This window comes from Equus asinus, chromosome 24, assembly GCF_041296235.1.
Source record: "Equus asinus isolate D_3611 breed Donkey chromosome 24, EquAss-T2T_v2, whole genome shotgun sequence".
NCBI classification, from domain to species: domain Eukaryota; kingdom Metazoa; phylum Chordata; class Mammalia; order Perissodactyla; family Equidae; genus Equus; species Equus asinus.
In genome coordinates this window covers 45789400-45808824 of record NC_091813.1, presented here as the reverse complement: position 1 = coordinate 45808824, position 19425 = coordinate 45789400, and the positions used below count along the sequence as shown (strand labels likewise).

General features: G+C 44.8%; 1 protein-coding gene and 1 long non-coding RNA gene across 9 annotated transcripts in view; one reads left to right on the top strand and one right to left on the bottom strand.

The window, feature by feature from the left end:
- Positions 1–7604: 7604 nt before the first annotated feature.
- LOC123280503 (uncharacterized) lies at positions 7605–9853 on the bottom strand. The gene is made up of 2 exons (XR_006519443.2): positions 9727–9853; positions 7605–8773 (listed from the first exon to the last, which is right to left on the bottom strand). It is a non-coding gene; the product is annotated as an uncharacterized lncRNA (long non-coding RNA).
- Positions 9854–9993: 140 nt separating this feature from the next.
- METTL24 (methyltransferase like 24) overlaps positions 9994–19425 on the top strand; it is a 134722-nt gene continuing 125290 nt past the window's right edge. For all 8 annotated transcript variants that reach the window (XR_011497875.1, XR_011497876.1, XM_070496680.1 and 5 more), the window contains exon 1: positions 9994–10466. Coding sequence is in view for 6 of the 8 variants with exons in the window: in XM_070496680.1 (XP_070352781.1) it covers positions 10149–10466 (318 nt within the window). In the remaining 2 variants the exon portion in view is untranslated. The remainder of the gene's footprint in view (positions 10467–19425) is intronic.

The window sequence follows — 19425 nt, the reverse complement described above, 5'->3', positions numbered from 1 at the left end:
TGATGGCTATTGATGGCCTTCAGTGTAGTGATACAGGGCTTAGCACTGACCTGTAACGGACTCATGAGAGTGTTAATTATGAAGGCTTTTCTATGGTTCTGAGAGTGGACTGTGCTTAGAATATGCTTTTTTTTTTTTTTTTTTTGCTAAGCACTTAGAGAGGTTTCAGAGTTGCAGGAAATTTCCCTGATACATGAAGCTATTGAATTTAGGAGCTGCTTCTGTTCAGGAGCCCAAAAAGCCTTTCCTGGAACATGAACCACTAATGAAAGGCAGAATTTTCTTAAAAAAGGACATTGCTAATCATTACCTTCCTACCATCTATTGTCTGAGGAGAGAAATAACTCGGTTGATCTGCCCAGCTAAGTTTTACCCCTGCCAGTAACAAAGACAGTTTCTAACAACGGTGGGTGAATAACAGATGAGCAGCCAATTTATCCTGGGATGTTAAAGCCTGAAAGATAATGAACTTCTCCCCTTTGTTTAACATGGGGTTTGAAACAGGCTACATAGAAACAGTTGTATTTCATTAAAGCATGATGGTAAAGAAGATAAAGACCTTTGAGTTAAAGAGAGTTTCTCTGTTTTAAAGAGATCTGATTGTGACAGATTGTGACTTTAGTTTTGATTTTTATTTCTTATCAATGAAACCTTAAGGTATCTCCTTTTCATCTTTAATTTTGCTGTTAAAAAAGCTTAAGGCTGGAGGACCCTTATGAAATCCATGCTCTTCTGCTTTTAAACCAGAATTGGGAAAAATGAAGGATTTTATTGGTCATATAAATGCCCACTGCTCTCCAGTTTCCCCCTTATTCTGGAATTAAATGCTGGGAGATGATTGTGTGACTGGCAAACTATTTTCATTATTGTCCACCAAACTTAGGAAGGCTCTTCTCTAATGCAATAAACAGACAAAATTAAGATTCCCCTAAAATTTCAGCAGTGCAGCTTTTAAGAGCTTCAACAAAGACCTGTTAGATGTATTTTAGCAGAGCTGCGAGTGCCTTCTGTGAGGTTGCAGAAAAAGTGAGAGTTTATTCTGAAATAATCATGCTTACCATTAGGTAATTTTGTGCAAAGAAGATGCATAGTCGGACAACGACCACTTTATTTTGTTCAATCTCTGTGTTCAAACCTTTTAAAATTCTATAGATTTCTGGGAGCATGTTCTGCAGTAAAGAAAGAGATCTATTTCAGTCTTGGGGGGGGATCAGGAGAAGTGGAGAAAGGCTCGGAAAAGGGCCTTTTTGCACTCAGAATTTTACATTGAGAAGATGTAGAATCAAGCCTTTTCAATGTTAATGTATCTGATGTTTTGTGTTTTACCGTTTGGTAGTGTTTTTATTTTGAAATATAGAGGGTGGGGCCTTGGGTGTGCCACATCTGCATTCTTAGGGTCTGTAGAGGTCTTCATCAGGCTCTCCCTTGAATTATATCAGTGTCTTCTGCTCAAAAAACCATCAGTGACTCCTCATTGCCCATTAATTAAAATCTAAACTGCTCAGCTTGCTCTTTTTCAAACCTGCCCAGGACCATTCCATGCCCAGGACAGGGCGATAGTGTTCCTTTCAGGCAGGGAATGGCATGAGCAAAGGTCCAGAGGCAGGAAAGCACAGTGGGTGTTTGGGGTACAGCCACTGGGGGCGCCTGACTGTAACGTGGGGTGCCTGAAGGTTAGGTCCATATATAGCAAGTCCAGCATCACAGAGGTCTTGAACTCCTTAGCTGGACACATTTTATTGAGCTTCTCTCTGCACAAAAGGCTGGTTACCACAGCAGGCAAACATGAATAATTCACATCCAGGTCCCCATCCCCGCATCCCCGCATCTGCTGCAGGACGTAGGCTGGTAAACAGTCACACAGAGGCAGTTAAGTGCTGTGATACCTGAGGAGCTGAAGCTATGGCAATAATGGGAATTTGTTTCCTGAGTTTTACATACGGTTTCCCCACATTAAAGGCGGAATTAAAAACCCACCAAGACATTAAAGTAAGAACTTCAGCTATTAAAAACCTATTCCGGTGATCTCATACTTCGCGGTTGAAGCCGCTAATGGCAGCTACACACCCGCCGCGTTAGCAAGACACAGAAGCTCGTCCCGCGCTCTTCTTTGTGGTCCAGCCTAGAGCCGCTCTTCTCCAGGCCGCCCTTCGTGACAGCGAGCTACTTCTCCTGCTTTCTCTCCTAGCAACAGCAGCGTTCTTTCAGACAGCGTCTGTCTCCAGAGCTCTGTGAGCAACCCCGTCTAAGTCAGTGGGGAAGGTGGAGGGGGGGCGGCGGAAGGCGAGCAGCTCCGGACCCCCGGCGCCCCCCTGGCAGGGAGCCGCTCTCTGGAGATTCTCAGCAGTCTTCTGCACCATGAATATTCCCGAAGGAGATGTTAGGGGTGTGTGCCCTGCGACTGGGTTTGTACCTAATTCTGATCGTGCAAACTCACAGTCAAGCGGTCAGGGCTGTGGCTATCCTAAGAGCTGGGTGGAAAGGAATCGGAGGTGATGGAGCTGGCATGGCAGGAAGAACATGCTTCAAAGAGAAAGTGTAAGAGGGAGCACAGCAAACAAAAAGAGAATGGGAAAGGAGAGAAAAGCCGTGTGGCTACATGACACACAAACCCCAGAGAAATCAGAAATACAAGGGAGACAGGATATGGTTCAGAACGCTGCAGGTCAAAGGGGGATGGAAAGAGCTGATCCGTGTGCTGTCCTAGAAATAATGGAAACCTCAGGAGGCTGTGTCCTGATGTGTGATGACACGAAAGGAAAAAGAGTGTGGGCTCTGGAGTCACACCAGGAGCCGAGACATGGTTTCCATTTCCCCTCTAAGGTCAGTGAGTCAAGACCTAGTAAGCCCAACTCCCAAACAAACAGCTCAGCCTGAAGGCAAGAGGAACCGAACTAGAGCAAAACTGAAACAAATGTCCTTTCTGACTTACAGTGAACAACAAGGACACATTACACCTGATAGCACGTCCTATGGGCCCGGCACGCTACTCTGAGTTCTTTAAATACATTAACATGTTTAATCATCACAACAACTCTTGAGGAAGTGACTACTATTATCTCTATTTTACAGATGAGGAAACTGAGGCACAGAGACGTAAGGTCACTTGTGCAAGGCTACCCTGCCAGTGAGCAGTTTAAGAGAAGCCAGGCTTAGATGAGGCTCTTCTGCTTCACCTGACCTTTTGGCTCTGTTTCCTCAATCTGCCTTTCCAAGTCCAGTCTCCTTAACATCCTGGGGTCCTTTAGTGAGCCGAAGGGCACTGCCTCCCGGGGAGCGCTGCAGATTTCCAGATGGTACTGCCTTACTTAGAGGAAGCAAGGAGCAGCTCTGGCCATGCGATATACCTGTGGGTAACCCCACACCCTTCCCCTTCCATTGCAGAGCTCTGGGAAATTCCCAGAGCAAATAGAAGAAGGGTGGAAGGAGGGAGGGAAGGAGGAGAGGGAGAGAGGGAGGGAGGGAGGGAGGGTGAAAGGATGCTCTCCTCTTTGTATTCCCTTCACCTTCCTGTCAAGTGTCAGGGGAAGAAGAGAATGGCCTCTAAGGGGGCTCATGAACTTTTGAATATGAAGACCCCTTGTTAACGCCTAAAACTTTGTTAGTAAGTGCATTTAGAGGATTGAGAGAGAACATTTGCACCCATGGGTACTTGGACACCTTGTAATAACTGCTTCTTACATCCCCCTTCCCCCTAACAATCATGGCTGGGGAACCTCTACGCCAAGGCTTCTAAAAGTTTGATCCAGGACCACCTGAAACTTGTCAAAGATTTTGGGGCCTCACCTCTGACAATCTCTGGAGGTGGGGCTTCTGAATCTGCATTTAAACAACTCCCCAGCTGATTCTTATGCACACTTAAGTTTGAGAGCCCCCGAATTGTGATCTGAAAATAATACAGTTCTTATGCTTCCCCTGGCGCTAGAGCAGTAATGTGATGAGAAAGCAAAGTGGCTTTTGACCTCAGGATTTTTAATATATTCACGAGCTAAATCGAAATGACAGAGCCCTGAGATTTGTGCCTTTGGGCATGCTGTGCTTCCCTTCATCCTGTCAGTTCCCTGGTGATCTTTTCTGACCTTAAAAGGTTTTTTTAAGCCCTTGACTTTGGCAAAGTTTCAACCAGGAATATTTTTGACTTCAAAGTGATCTATAGCTGGGAGATTATTTCTGGCATGTGTCATAATGATGAGTCGAAGCTGAGGGAGGGGGGATGCTCCATAGGTGGTCCTGTGAAACAGACAACGTTTTGATCATTCGTAATCTAAGCTGCTTTATTGTCATAGAATCCAGGAATGTCTCATCGTGGGAGTTAATGTCTGTAAATAAACCTATCTAACAATGCCTCAGATATGTTTTCAGAATCCAGGAAAGTGTGTGTGTGTGTGTGGCACCTTTTATGAACTTCCTGTCCAGACCTAAGGTTTACCTAAAAGCTACCAGCCACCATAATTTTCACCCTATGTACAGCTCTTCCCACACCTGCATCTTTTACCTTAATTCTTTTTTCCCAGTGGCTTGTGTGAAGCATTCTCTGATTCTTCCCAAGTTCCTCGAGGGGAAAAAAGGTGCCAGGTTGGAGAAATTACCCATGAGCCATCCAATACAGGTTGGAGTATGACTTTTTTTTTGGTTAAGATGGATAAGCAACCTGATCTGCTGGAAGAAACGTGCTAACTTGGGTCTGACTTCAGAGGGTTGGGTGTGATGTCTGTCGTTTCAGCAGTTCCAGAGACATGATTGACACCCTGCCCATGCAAGGCATTGCAGGGGATACAGAGATGAGTAAGACCTCATCCCTAAGCTTGAGAAACAACCCATTAGAGGAGGGACAAAGCAAGTCCACAAATGTTAGTGTAAGAGAAACACCAAGAATGGAGAACATAGTGTTAGGGGATTCAAAAGAGGCAGGAAAAGCTCCTGCGCTCTCCCCAGCAGGCCAGGGTATGAAGACATTGCCCAGGCATTTTCCATAAGACTAGCCCAGAGCCAGCTTTACTAGGTTGTGGACGAGGCAGTGGTGTGATTTTAGGCAGGGCTCCCAGCCCCAAATAGCAGTTCCAGTGTCTGTGGTTCTATCGTAACTTTGTTCTCCTAGGTCTTGAAAGCTCTCCTCTTGGTAAGGTCTTCTTTTAACGCGGATACTTCTGATGGGGCCTTAAATCACGTTGAGCTAGTATCTTAATATTTAGCTACATCCTTAAGTGGGGCGGAGGGAACGAATTGACAGTCCAGTGAACACAATCCCGTCTAGGATGCGGCTTCAGATGAGCAGTGGAGGGGAAATCAAGTGTGGGTTCAAGTGTAGTGACAGAAGGGGTAGAAGGGAACTGAAAATAAACTGCTTGGTTCATCTGCCTGTCAGAGGCTGGCTCAAGCCATCCTTTGAGGGTTCCCACTGATAACAAAGGAGGATTTGATGAGCTTTAAATGGGATTAATAGAGCCTTTTTTGGTGGACTGAGAAATTAATACTAGCACTTTACATCGAAAGACCTACAATTTTGCCTTAACTCAGCAATTCTACTCTTAAGAATTTAACATGATGAAATAATTACAGATGCACACAGATTTGATTCATTCTTCACTCTCCAATTCAACAGTCATTTCTTGAGTATGTACTACATGCCAGAGACTGTTCTAGGAACTGAAATTACAGCAATAATCAAAGCAGACAGAGTCCCTGACCTCATGGAGCTTACATTCTAGTTGGGAGAGACAGACCATAAACAAGTCATAGTACTACCAATCTCATGGGCAGTTTTCAGCCCACATTTTATTAGACCTCTCAGTCTCTTCCTTCTGGAAATAGTTTCTTCACTTATTTTTTTCTGGGACTCCACATTTTCTTACTTTCCTGCCTGTCTATCTTGGTATCCTTCATTGGATCCTCATCTTCCTGACTTTAAATTGGTGGACCCCAGAGCTGAGCCTTCAAAAAGTTCCCTCCTTCACTCAACAGCAATATGCTGATGATCCAAATTTATATTTCCAGCCTTTGCTGCTCCCCTGAATTCCAGTCTTTTAAATCCAATTGCCTACTTGACATCTCCACTTGGCTGGCTTCTCAAACTTAACATGACCACCAAAATCAAACTCTTGATTTTCCACTCCAAACTACTCTTACTTGAGTCTTTCCCTTCTCAGTTAACGGCAATTTCATTCTTCCAACTACTCAGGAAAAACCTTGGAATCATCTTTGACTTCTTTCTTTCTCTTGCAGTCCACATCTGATATATCAGATTTAGCTACAAAGATGTCCATCACAGCGTTGTTTATAAAATGAAAACTTGGAGATGATCTAATTGTTCAGCAGGGGAAGACTGGTTAAATCACAGGACATGTAGCCAATAAAAGCAATGTTGCAGGTTAATAGGTTACTGTATAATGAAAAATGTCAAACATACTCAATAGTAGAGAGCTCTGAACCCCATCACTCAGCTACAACAATTCTAAACTCATGACCATTCTTGCTTAATTGATACTGCTAGTTCTCTGCCTCCTCCCCCATGGGATTGTTTTTAAGCAAATCCCAGATATCATATTATTTAATATGCAAATTACATAACATATTATGTTACAAAAGCAGATTATAAAGAAATATGCTTTATGATTTCATTTCGTAAAATATATGTATGCATAGGAAAAAGTCTGACAGGACAGCTATCTCTGAATCATAATATATGAATGATTACTGATATCTTCTTTTGCTTGTGTATGTTTTCCACGATGAACATGTATTAAGTGGAGAAAAGATGTTGGGGGGTGGGAGAAGATGTTGATGCCAGACATTCTAGGTCTATTCTTTTTCTAAATTTGATTCCTTTAATTCAGGCTGGGTACTTCACATTGTGAAACAGAAATAACCACTTCGTGGAGGTGAGGATCATTGACTGTCAGCCTGTTTTTTCTTTGGACAGTCCGTAATTAAAAGTTGCCAATTAACGTCTATGGTTATAGCAGGGTTTCTCAACTTCAGCTCTATTGACATTTTGGGCTGGATAATTCTTTGTCGTGGAAAGCCATTGTTCCTATTGGAGGAGGTTTTGCAGCATCCCTGTTCTTTACCCATTAGATGCCAGGTAGCATACTCCGCCCACCCTCACCTGTTGCAACAATGAAAAACATCCAGAAATTACCAAATGTCCCCCTGTTTGCAAAATCGCAAAATTACCCTGTTTGAGAACCACTGCACTACAACATGTGTGCAAATTACGGTGCCTAGGAGATTAGCAGTAAAAATGTTCTCTTTCACTCATCTTGCTGGCTGAAACCTCAAGGAGAATGTAATTTGTGATCTGATGAAAGCTGCTTTTGTGGTTTACTGACCTGCACGTTTAATTAACCAACCTATGACTCAGCGGTTAATGATTATCTGCATTTTTGAAACATATCCAGAAACAACCCAGACAAGTTCAACTCTACGAGAAAAGCAAAGGTCGCGAATGAAAGATTGCTTGTCAGCTACCATAGTGATCAGTTAGATTTGCCTTGCCAGCCTACCAACTGACCCAGTTCACTATTTATTATCATGCACCACTCAGGGAAATATTGTGTGGAAGTTAAAAATGGGAGATTTCTTCCTAGAAAATTAACAATGCTACATATATATAAAGTTCCTTTTTATTAGTAATAAACACATAGAGTCAGTTACAGAACATAAAAGGGTATTTACATATTGCATTTTATTTGGATTTTTCCCCTCATAATGGAAACATTATTAGAGAACCATAGAAATGAGATAAGGGAAAATATGAGGTCATCTTAGCCATTCTCTTCAAGGGCTACACTGTTCTGTGTGCCCCCCCACCCCCAACATCCAGTCCAGAGTCTTACTAAATATTCCTATTTTAATAATATATGATATTCCTCATGTTTACCCCCTGGAGAGTAACTCAATAGATGAGCAGAGGACATAAGTCAGTGGTATCATAATCTTCCAAAGTTTACTTCTTTAGTTAGTGGCACTGTGTTGGTTGCATAGAAAATAAAACTTCTAGCAAAGTCTACATCAGACATCTGTGGTCCAGCTTGCTCAAGCACAACACAAATCATGTCTTAAATATCTTCACACAATTATACAACTTCATAGAGTGCATCTGTGGGATCTTGAGTACTAATGATTGTTTCCTGCAACTGCTGGGTATCCTAATTCTAGAGCACACTGTAGAAGATATTTATAAATCTCCTTCCACTTTCTCATGTTTACCAACCTTGGAATCAATGCTTAAAGTTTGTTTTTCATGATAACATCCAGGATTTTCTTTAACGGTAAATAAGAAAAATAATTATAGTCACGTGCCACATAACGTATGGGGCAACAGCAGACCACGTATACGACAATGGGCCCATAAGAGCGGTACCATACAGCCGAGGTGTGTGGTGGGCTGTACCATCCAGGTTTGTGTGAGTGCGCTCTGTGATGTTCACACAGTGATGAAATCGCCTAAGGACACATTTCTCAGAATGAATCTTCGTTGCAAAGGGACACTCGACTGTATTATTAACGGAGTACCTTCTGTTATTTCAGCTATTATGGGTCTATGGCACGTGAGAAAACCAAGCCTCACATAGGTTACGCACGTTATCCAAAGTCTTACAGCTTCTGCAAGGCAGGATCCCGATTCAACACACAGTTCAAGTCTGACACTACAGCTCATGTTGTCTAAATGGTTACAGGATGTGAGATTTTTCTCTTAAGTGCTTGTGTTAGGAAAAATGTACTTGCTTGGACTCTTCAAAACAGCCCGTCTGCAACAGCCTGAGGGCTGTATCTAAGAAGAAAAGCAGAAGTCAGTCAGAAGAAAACACCGAGGAACGAGGACCCAGTGTGCCCAGGGAAGGGACTGGACTGGGTTGAGTTTTCTTACGTGTAGACAAATAGCCCAAGTGCTTTGTATAGTGACAAAGAATAAATTGGACCTTTCTTAAGCCAGGGGGATCTTAGAGAGGAGGACTTGTTATGGAAAATTCTCGAAATTCAAGGGGGCTGACGGGGGGGGGGGGGGGGGGGGGGGCTCCACATTTGGTCTCTGTTGTCCATGCTGCAGACCTTTAAGGGGAGAGGATAGGTCAGCACCAGCAGTCTCACACTGAAGCGTGGAAAATGCCAAGCGTAGAGCATGAAAAAAATGTGGCCACAGCTAAAGAAAACAAACCCAAACTCAAGCCCAACCTCAAACCCCCGCCCAAACCTCAAACGGGTTGTGGGAAAGAATTCTACTAACAATTGAAAAGGGAACAGCTAACTGGACTTCAGGCTGTGAGCGTTCAGCCTGATTAATTAAGGTCAAGGTGGTGATGGAAATACCAGCTGGGGAGCATTTTGCCGAGAGATAAATTTGTCCCTCTGTATCTCTGCAAGACAGCAGGGAGGTGTGTGTTTGGAGCTAAATTAATTTGATTTACATCACGCCATGGTAACTTCTGTTCCCTCTCCCCGCTGTCAGATGTCTTCGCCGGCTTTTTCCCCCTCCTCCTTCACCCCCACACATTTCCCAACACGGAGAGAAAGCACGGATTGGCTTCGGGCAGAATTTAGAAATGGAATAACTCTCATTTGATTATTCTGCACTGAGTGCTAGTCTCTCCTCCCCTCCCCCTTCTTTCTTGAGGGAGAGAAGTTGTAAACCCGAGCACCAGGGCGATGCATTTTTATATCGCGTTTAATGGCACAAACTGCTCAACAATCAGAACTTGTTCCTTGTAGCAAAATCTGGCAGCTCACCTCTTCTCCTCCTGTGTTTCTTCAACAATACTAATACGAGAAAATGAAGTTACGGCCCAGCATCTCGTTAGCAATGCGCTTTTTCTGGCCTTGTAGATTTCATCTCCGCCGGGCTCGGGGCGGGGGGGGGGGGGGGGGCCGGGGTGGAGGGCGCTGCTCCGGGACCCCCGGGCTGGGGCTGAGCTCGGGTTCTGGCCCAAGCGAGCCGCCTGCACAACTGGGCCCCGGCCGGGCCCGCCGCCCCTCGCCCCATCCCGCGGCCGGGCAGGATAAGGTTACGCCGAGGCCTGCTTGGACGGGAGGAGGGAGGCGGGCCCGACGCGCGCCCCGGCCCACGGGGACTTCGCACAGCTGGCAGCTCGGCCCGGCGGGGCCGCCTCCCTGCTGCCGGCCGCCGAGCGCAGCCCCGGGCCGGCCCCGCCATGGCGCGGGAGAGGCTGCCCGCAAGGGGCTGCGGGGCCCTGCGCCGCTGTCTGCTCGGCGCCGCGCTGCTGCTCAGCCTGCGGCTCTGCGCGGAGCTGCGGCGCGCCGGGCCCCGGCCCCCGGCCCGCAGCGCCCCGCCGGGCACAGCCCCCCGGCCGCCCGCGCCGCACCTGCCGCCCGCGCCCGGCCCGCCGCGCGGCGCCAGCAGGAGGCGGGTGACCTACGTGCGCAGCGGGCGCCGAGCGCCGCCGGGGGGCCGTGGGAGCGGGCCCCCGGAGCCCGGCTGCTGCGCCCCGCGCGGGCCTCCCCGACGGAAGGTCAGTTGCAAACGGTGCAGTCTGGGGCCTCTGACCCGAATCCTCCTCCCCGACTGCGGCCACCCCGCTGGGGCTTTCCAACAGTCTTCTGCTTCTCTTCCCCCTGCCCTCTCTTGGGCGGCTCCACGGGACGCATCCTTCAGTGCCCAGATAAAATGAAGTGGGGCTGAGCAGAGTTCATTCAACATTAACCAGTATATGCTGAGCGTTCACTGTGTGCCAGGCCCCTTGCTCTGCGGGCATCCAGCAGTGGAGGGCAAAGCCCTGCTCCCACGGGGCTAATATATCTAGGGAGGGGACCGTATGAGTGATGGGCAGGGAAAGGGAAGAGAAACGAGTGGTGGTTTTGCTTCTCTTCTCTTCTGTGCTTCTCCCAGTTTTCCCTCGAGGCCTGGACAAAGCTGGGTGGGTATCCACTGTGAATTGCTTTTCCGCTACCTTCGTCGCGGTGATTAAGACCCACTTTCCAGCCCATTTCGGTTGCATTCCATCGCAGACCTTGGCAGGGTGGCTGGGGGGCGCAGGGTGAGAAGTCGAGCCCCCAGCACCGCTTAATGGGAAGTTAATTGGAACTTCGAGGACTGAAGTAATCACCTGGGTTTGTCTTAAAACCCTCGACAGCGTTGCTCTTCCTAGCTCATTAACGTCTTGGCTCACCCCTCACTGAGTAGTCCCATTTTAACCTCTGATTGTTAAGCCTCTGGCCTCCTACCCTCCTTTTAGAGCTCAGTAATTTACTTGGTAGTTGGGAGAGAAAAGATTAAGCTTGCCTGGCTCTTATACCCCTCAACCCTAACCGCATCCTCTGGGGCAATTTATTTCTGTTGCCTGGCTTTTCTTTCTCCTTCTTGCCCACTACCCCACCTCTTGGGGATAGAGGAAAACTCTTCTTGGACTCTGCCGCTTTCTTTGGCTTCCCAGTTTTACCCTCCTTTTCAGTGTCATGCCCCAGCATTTCTTCCCCAGCTTTCCTTCCCTCTACTTTCTCTTTGAGCCTTGCTCTGTCTTTTCACACCACTGCCGTCCCTGTCTAGGCCATCAGGGTTATCTTCCTCAATAAACTCAAATAGTTTTTCCTATCTCTGAACCCTTACTTCCCATGTAAAGTCTTAATTGGCTCTCCCAGAAGAATGCGGCCACTTCCTTCTCCATGCTGCTGATGCACTTTCCAGAATATCCTGTCATGCATCCAACACGCTCTCACCAAGACCTTACCAGGTCCCAGATGCTGCGTCAGGTGCTGGGGGGCACAGGATCTGTGGGGGCGGCACTCAGCACAGGCCTCCAGTAATGTGACCCAGGCTGTAATTAAGGCCTTGAACTCTGCCTGGGGAATGAGAAAGGCTAACTGAGAGGAGACATTTGACCTAGGATTTGATGTTGCTTAAGAGTTCAGGCTCTTTTGTCTCTCTACATGTCCTCAAATGCCGCCTCCTTGATACCCTCAACCCCACCCTGCACTTTTCCTTTCACATCCGCTCTCAGCCTCCGTTGTTTCTGTTGTCACCTGTCCAAGAATTACTCTTAAATGTTAGTCTCCACTATGGACAATAGTATTGATAACTGGAGCCTGTCCTACAAGTGGAAAGTTAGGAACGCCTAGACTCAGGGGTCACTGGAGGGGAAGTTCACATGCACCCCCTTGGGAGGCTGTTGCAGTGATTAGCGCTGGGGATGGTGGTGGCTTAGAGAGGGTGGCAGACGTGGAGGTGTGAGGAGTGGTCCGAGTCTGGATATATTTTGAAGGAAGATGAGTAGCTTTGTTGTTGTTTAGTTTTCTCTTTGGGAGGGAATGCCTGGAAATCAGGAGTTTGGTTTTCACCATGTTGAGTTTGAGATGTCCTTTAGACGTCCAGGTGGAAATGTCAAACATGAGTGTGGAGTTGGAGGAAACGTCCAGGCTGAAGATAGAGACGTGCGAGTTATCATTGTCCAAGTGGCAGGAGAGCCCTGAGACTGTAGGAGATCACTTGGGAGGGAGGGTGGCCGACAAAGACAAGAGAGCCGGGTTTCATTAAAACTGAATCAGAAAAAACAGAAGGAAATATCTGCGTAGAGTCTGGCAGGATGTAAGCACTCAGTAATGGTAGCTTTGATTTTCACTGATCTGTCCCAAGTCTTTAGTGTCAGCCATTCCCCAGATGTAGTTTGTTATCACCCGTTTCCATTTGGCTTATGTTGGTTCTTTTGCCTTCGAGGCCCCATCCTGCTTGCTTGTGATTCATGTGCTTTCCATCCTCGGACGTTCAGGTCAAGGATCATCGCCTGGAAACCTTCCCATATCAATCCTACTTCGTGCTGATTTTTCCCCAGTTTGGGGTGACAACAGAAATGCCTTCTGATTTGTGAGTTGCTTTGTACAAGTTGCGACCCGGTAATCTGTTTCAGATTGAATGCTTTTCCCCACAGTTGTTCTTGATGGAAAAGATTGCATTTCTCAAAGTGACCCCTGGTAAACGCTTACTCCTGAGACACCAATATGTAAAAAATATAAGAATCTTACTATTTCAGCTTATTATGTGTAATTCTAAATGTCTTTGGTTAAAAATATACAAGAAAGAAAGGAGTGAGTTTATTGCTATTTTTTAAAATATTGTTTTTAGCCTCCTAAGGAAAAAATTTCCCTGTATTTCCTTCTCCCTAGCTATTAGTTATTTATTTACTTATTTTCAGGATGTGTAGTCTAACTTGCCCAAATTGCTAGATAGTGGGAATCTTGAATTTGTTTCATTTTCCCATTATTTCACAGCTGAATTAAAATGTTCCTCAAAACCGGAAAGACCAGTTATCTAGTCTGTTCTCCCACTTCTGGGAACAGAGCTCTATGCCCTTATCTCTCTGGGAACAAGCCTTATTCCTTTTTAGCTTCCTATCAAGATATGGTGAAAACGCCTGGTTAAATAATTGATATAATTAAAGTTTGGAAGTTATGTGTTAAACTCCTTGGATCTTATTTTATTTAAATTTGTTTGTTGGGAATCATGGTAAACAATGTTATTTAGGTTCTTGAATACTTTGCCATAGGCACCTACCAGATTGGTGAAGGAGAGAAAGTTCCGTTCTATTTTGAGGATGGCTTTCTGGGTGGATGGAAACCTGCATGAAATAATTGGGGTGCCGAGTGTTTCTTGTCAACGTGCTTCCTCTGCAGGTGTTAGAGGCACCAAAATTCAGCAATTATATTGCCACTTTAATCACAGCTTATGCTCCTCTTGAAGAAAATAATGTACTATAAAAAAGAGAAGTGTAGTCTTCATATGATTCTTTCCCCCTTTCTTCATCCCCTTCTTTCACTGAACCGTGCAGGAACTAGCTCTAAATGTTAAATCTTTCACATCAGGGATTCTAGTCTTAGAGCATGGTGAAATGAGGGCAGATGATATATGATGGATAAATACTGCCCTTTTTGATGAGGATTACCCTGGAACCCATACATTTTGGTACGTTACAGAGTCTTAAGTGTTCCATCAGAGCTTAGTCTCCAAATTCTGCATACTACACACGCATAAAAATATCACTGTAATTCTTTTCCTTACTCCTCTCTCTGTTTTCTGTTTCTTTCTGTTTTTTGTTTTTCTTAAACAGGCATTTACTATGTTTACATGGGTAAAATTCTTTTGGGGAGCATTAATAGAGGACTAAGATATGGTCTCCATGATTTGTGCTTCTTTATGTAGCCTTGGGTAGATGTTTCTCTTACAGGTGGGCGATCCACCTAAAAGACAGCAGCAAAATATTTGGCTCATTTGCACGGGAGAGGCACTCATACAGGAGCCAAGCTTCCTGAAGAACTTTCTTCTCTCTTTTCGGAGATATTTTACTTGACATTTAATGTGTTGGATAGAAAAGTGACTTCTGAGTCATAGAGCCACAGAACCCAGCCATGTGCTGGCTTGGTTTGTTAATTACAGATCCTTTGGAACAATGTGTCAGGAAAAAAAAAAAAAAAGCTGTTTCCTCTCCTGAAAAACCATATGGCAAAATTTGGTCGTTCTTCATCACTTCTCATAGAACTCTTAGTTTTCTAGTTCTGTGATTGTCATCAGGAAGAAAGAGGAAAAATGGCATAGTATGCCCCTTGCTATATATCCATCTGCCTTAAAAGTCCTTATTCTTTACAAAATACTTGCAGGTCGGGTTGAATTGCTTGTAAAATATAGCCCAGCAGTCGTTTCCAGCTACTTAGGGTTTTGCTGGGTACCTACACTTCTGTCCGTCAGGGAACAACATTAATCAGCCCTCTCTCACTGTCCTCAGGAGGCAAAGCGTTTTCATTTTAAACAAAGTCCTGGAGGGTAATTGAATGTGCTCCAGCAATATGTGGGTGTGAAATAGCAGTTGCTTGGTTTCACAAAGAAAAGCAGGTTTTGATTAAAACTTTGATGTGCCTTAGATGAGGAATAGGCCTGTGTACTCCTTCCAAACCCCGCAGTCCTCAGAGAGCATTCTCTGGGCAAAAGAACCGCTGATGGAGCTCCATTGTTTTTCAACAGTCGGTGGTGGAGATTTTAGGTTTTTATGTGCAATTTGTCCAGTCCATTTTCTCCAAGGAAAAGAAACCCTTATCAGTTTTCTCGAATTGGATTTCCTTTTTAGTCTGTGTAGAGGATCAGAGCTGTGTGGTTAGACTGGAGACTGTTCAGGGTGGGGGCTATTTGAATTTTCCCATTTGTGCTATGACACCTTAGGAGTCCTTGTGCTTATAAGGAGTTTGTCTCTTTATTCTGTGATTCATAGAAAGTAACAGGAGCCTGATTCATTTACCACAAGACACACGCTAAGGCAGGAATCTACCGGCAGAGATAAGCTTCTTTTAAAAGCAGCCCTTGAGTTCTCTAGATATCTCACATTGGCCCCATTAATGGCTTATGGAGTTTTCTGCTAAAAGAGGGTGGGAAAATTTGCTGCCCAAGAAGCATTTTTATCCTGCTCAAATGACCGAAACAAAATTGAGTTTTATGAGCCTTACAGTCTAGGACCATATGTAATTTAAACTAATAGCAGGCTGGGTTGTTAGTTGATGGCTCAGGAAGTAAATTTGGCCCATGAAGAATTTTGTTTGAGCCACACAGTGTTTTAAGTATTTGGAACATAGATCTCTTTAGCTCGGGCATACAGTATCCAGTGGAGTCCAGCTCAGTACTTTCTCCCCTTATGTCACCTTTCTGATCTCTGAAGACATTTGAAGTTGCAACCTCTGAGCCAGGTGTCAAAATTAACAGTTGGTTTTCCTAAAACGTGACAAACAAGGTTAATGCTGCTAAGCTCCATGGCAGCATGGCACATAAATACCAGCTACACAGAAGCTTAGGATTCTTTGAAGCCATTCCCAGCAAAGAAAGATGAGCCATCTGAGGCTGGAGTTGGGTATTGTGGAGAGTAAGATTCCAGGGGAGCAGACTTAGTTCATGTAATGTCCGTTTGGTTGTAAACAAGAGAGATGGACTCTGGCCTAGCTTAAGAAAGAAAAAACAAAACAAAAAAAGATTTAAAGAATTTTATTGGGAAAACTTTGGATTTCTCGCTGAATTGGAGGAAGCCCATGTCACGTGGAGGAGACAAGGCATAGGGCTACTCTGGAAATCCAGCTTTCGGAGCTTCTTGGCTTCTCCCTCAAGGGCTACCATTGCAAGACTTAGCTCCCTCAACTCCTGGGCTCAGCTTCTTAGATGTTCACCCTGAGTCGGCCGGCTCTAGCCACAGGCCACAGACATAGCCCAAAGGCCCCTCTCCCCATCCCAGAAGCAGTTCTTAGAGAAAGGGGAACTTTGTCCAAGTTACCCCAAGAATTCAAGTCCTTGGCGGTCCTTAACTATCCAGTATAATTTTTGTGCAGTTTTGCCCTTAGGTTTTTGGGCAAATAAAAATAAATAAATAAAATAATATGTATTCTATTATGTCAACTAGCCCATTTCAGGGATTTTGGACCTGAGCATAGGCTGGCATCTATGCCTCTGTGTGTATGTATTTCTCTATTGGTTAACTATTTCTCTCTCTAGATGTATTAGATATAACCTTATTTCCAAGTAGCATTTGGCAATAAGTTGGCACCTTGTGCATACTTCTGATTTTTTTTATTCAGTTTGGTATATGCCCACAGGACCTATGTATATGCAATATTTTTCTTTTTTTTTCTTTCAGAACTTTTTTTTTAAAGATTGGCATCTGAGCTAATATCTGTTGCCAATCTTCTTTTCTTTTTTTTTCTTCTTCTTCTCCCCAAAGCTCACAGTACATAGTAGTGTATTCTTTGTAGGTCCTTCTGGTTGTGCTGTGTGGGACGCCACCTCAGCATGGCCTGATGAGCGGTGCCACGTCCACGCCCAGGATCTGAATCGGCAAAACCCTGGGCTGCCGAAGCAGATCGCACGAACTTAACCACTCGGCCATGGGGCCAGCCCCCGATTCTTTTCTTTTTTTTTTCAAGTAAGAAGTTATTTGTGAGGACGTTTGGGAAAGAAGGTAAATATAATCAGTATTCAGCCCATGATCCCAATTAGGGTTCTCAAACCAAAGTCAGAGTCTTACGTTCTTTGTTTGATGTTTTTCTGTCAATGCAGAGTTACTTTGCAAAAAAAGATCTGAAAAATTCTTCAGAGCATCTGAATATTTACTGTTCCATTTGCAACTGGCGAGTCTGGGATTGTTTAATATATGGTTACTTCTTGATCAGGACTCTCTGGGTTGCAAGTGACAGAATCCAAGTGAAACTTGTAAGAACAGGCATTCATTGGAAGGGCACTCGGGTGAATGAAGGAGTAGCTTCAGAAACCAGGGGGCTCTGGGAACTTCTCTGTGGACTCAAAGGAGCATTGAAGAACTTCTTCATCCATATCACCCATCATCACAGATGTGGTGGGTATTTATCATGCTTTTTGACCACACCTTTGAATTTTCTTCCTCTGTTTGAGGAACTTCTACCTTTCTAAGAAAAAAGCTGAAAAATAATTTCCCTTGCACCTAAAGTGCGTTCGTGTGACCTAGGCTTTGCCACTCAGAGATACCTGCATGAGAGTTTGAATTGTACCTTAGAGATTTGGAGAAGCAATTGGTACAAGGACTGTAGAGTGGCACATTAGCTAAGGTTCTAGCGGAGGCATCCCGTGCCCAGGATGGTGAAATGATCCGTGTTGTCTGTGCCCAGCGGTGGAACAGTGCAGTCTACACTGGTCCACCTGGTGGTGTTCCTGCCCTTGAGATTCTGTCAGCTAATAAATCTTTAATCAATTCCTTTTCTACTTAACTAACCAGAGTGGTTTCTATTGTTTACAGCTAAGAACGCTGGCAGATCAATAAATTAGAACTGGCAGTTCAGAAGGTTACAACTGTAACTTTCCGCTTCAATTTTGCTTGGTCTGTTTAATTCAGATTTTGGAACATGATGATCGGGGTCCAAGTGGACTGTGAGCTGAAGGATCTTTTCCTGACAAGATAATAACATTTGGCTTCAAATACTAAATTATACAAATCTGTTAACTTATCGCTAGAGACACCAAGCCCTTTTTCATGGCACCATTTGTCTGGGGTATAGGGCAGGAGGGGCCGGTTTGTGTTGTGATCACAAACAACCCTCAAATCTCAGGGCTCATGCTGACAAAGGTTTATGTCTTGTTCTGCTGTGTATCCACTGCTGTTTGGCAGGGGGTGGGGTGCTGCTCTGTGCTATCCTCATTATCTCTCTGGACCCCAGGCTGGCAGCGCACCCACTACCTCGAATGTTGCCTGTCACCTTGGCAGAGGAGTGAGTGTTCTGCAGGGTCTTGCATGACGTTATTCAATGCCCTGGCTGGAAGCCACACACAGCACTCCTGCTCAATGGCCAGAGCTGGTTGCTGGACCCTACAGAATGCAGGAGGCCAGAGGCTGGCCATGTGCTCAGAAGTCAGACAGCTGGAAATGTTTGGTGAGCAACACTTACGGCCACCACAGTATGGTAACCCTTCAATCATCCGTATCTAAATGGGCATCATCTAGGTCATGGGTCACGTTTGCTGTTTTGAATGCCTAGATGAATATGCACATTCAACAGAATTGAATAAAGCAGGGGAAGCTTTTTTCTGGGGGCCTAGATCTAAAATGAAGCAGACATCCGAATTTAGCAGAACAGTGAAATTAAACAAGGCTCGATTTACGTCTCATAAACAGTGCTGTGGCGTGTCATGGGGTTTGTTAAATTCAATGATTCTCTCTGACGTTGCTTATGTTAGATTCTTTGCACAGAGCAGTGATGGGATGATGGTCTGCAAGTCTTTTTTTCCTGGGAAAAAAAAAAGCAAGTCATTTGAATAAATAAAGCCATGAGTGTAAATGAGCCAAAGGCCTCTGGTAAAATGAATCAGACTCCCATGTTTAAATCCATCTTCATGGTGATCGCTTACTCATTTTTAGTTGGAGCAAGTTGAAAGACTTCCAAACGTGTTTGCAGAATCTGGCTGCAAATCAGAGGCAATATTCATGTTGTATAGTGTTTGCTATTGTGCACAATATGACAGCAAGTATTTTTAGTTTATTTTTCATCTACTTGGAGTGGAGCACAACAAATCGCTTAAAAATTCTAATTAGCAAAATACATGCCCATTGAGCACAGGGTGATGAGATCATATGTGGAGAGAGACTCTATCGTTCCCCAGTTTGCAGGGAACAATATGGGAAAAGCCAGCGGAGGTAACACATGAGCTCCTTGGAGACCTCTTTACAAATGTCATGAGAATACTTCATCATGACGCATTATATACGCTGGGCTCATGTTTTTACACTTGAGGTCAGAAGTTTAAATTCTGCTTCTCTACTCACTGGATGCGGACAAGTGTTGTACCCTATCTGAACTTCAGTCTCCCCCTCTATAAAAAAGTAGTAGGACTTAACTCCCAGGGATGTTGTGAAAATTAATCAAAAGTGTGTCGGCGAAAACACCTGGCCTATGAGAAGAGTTTCCTAAATGAAGATCGTCTCTGTTCAA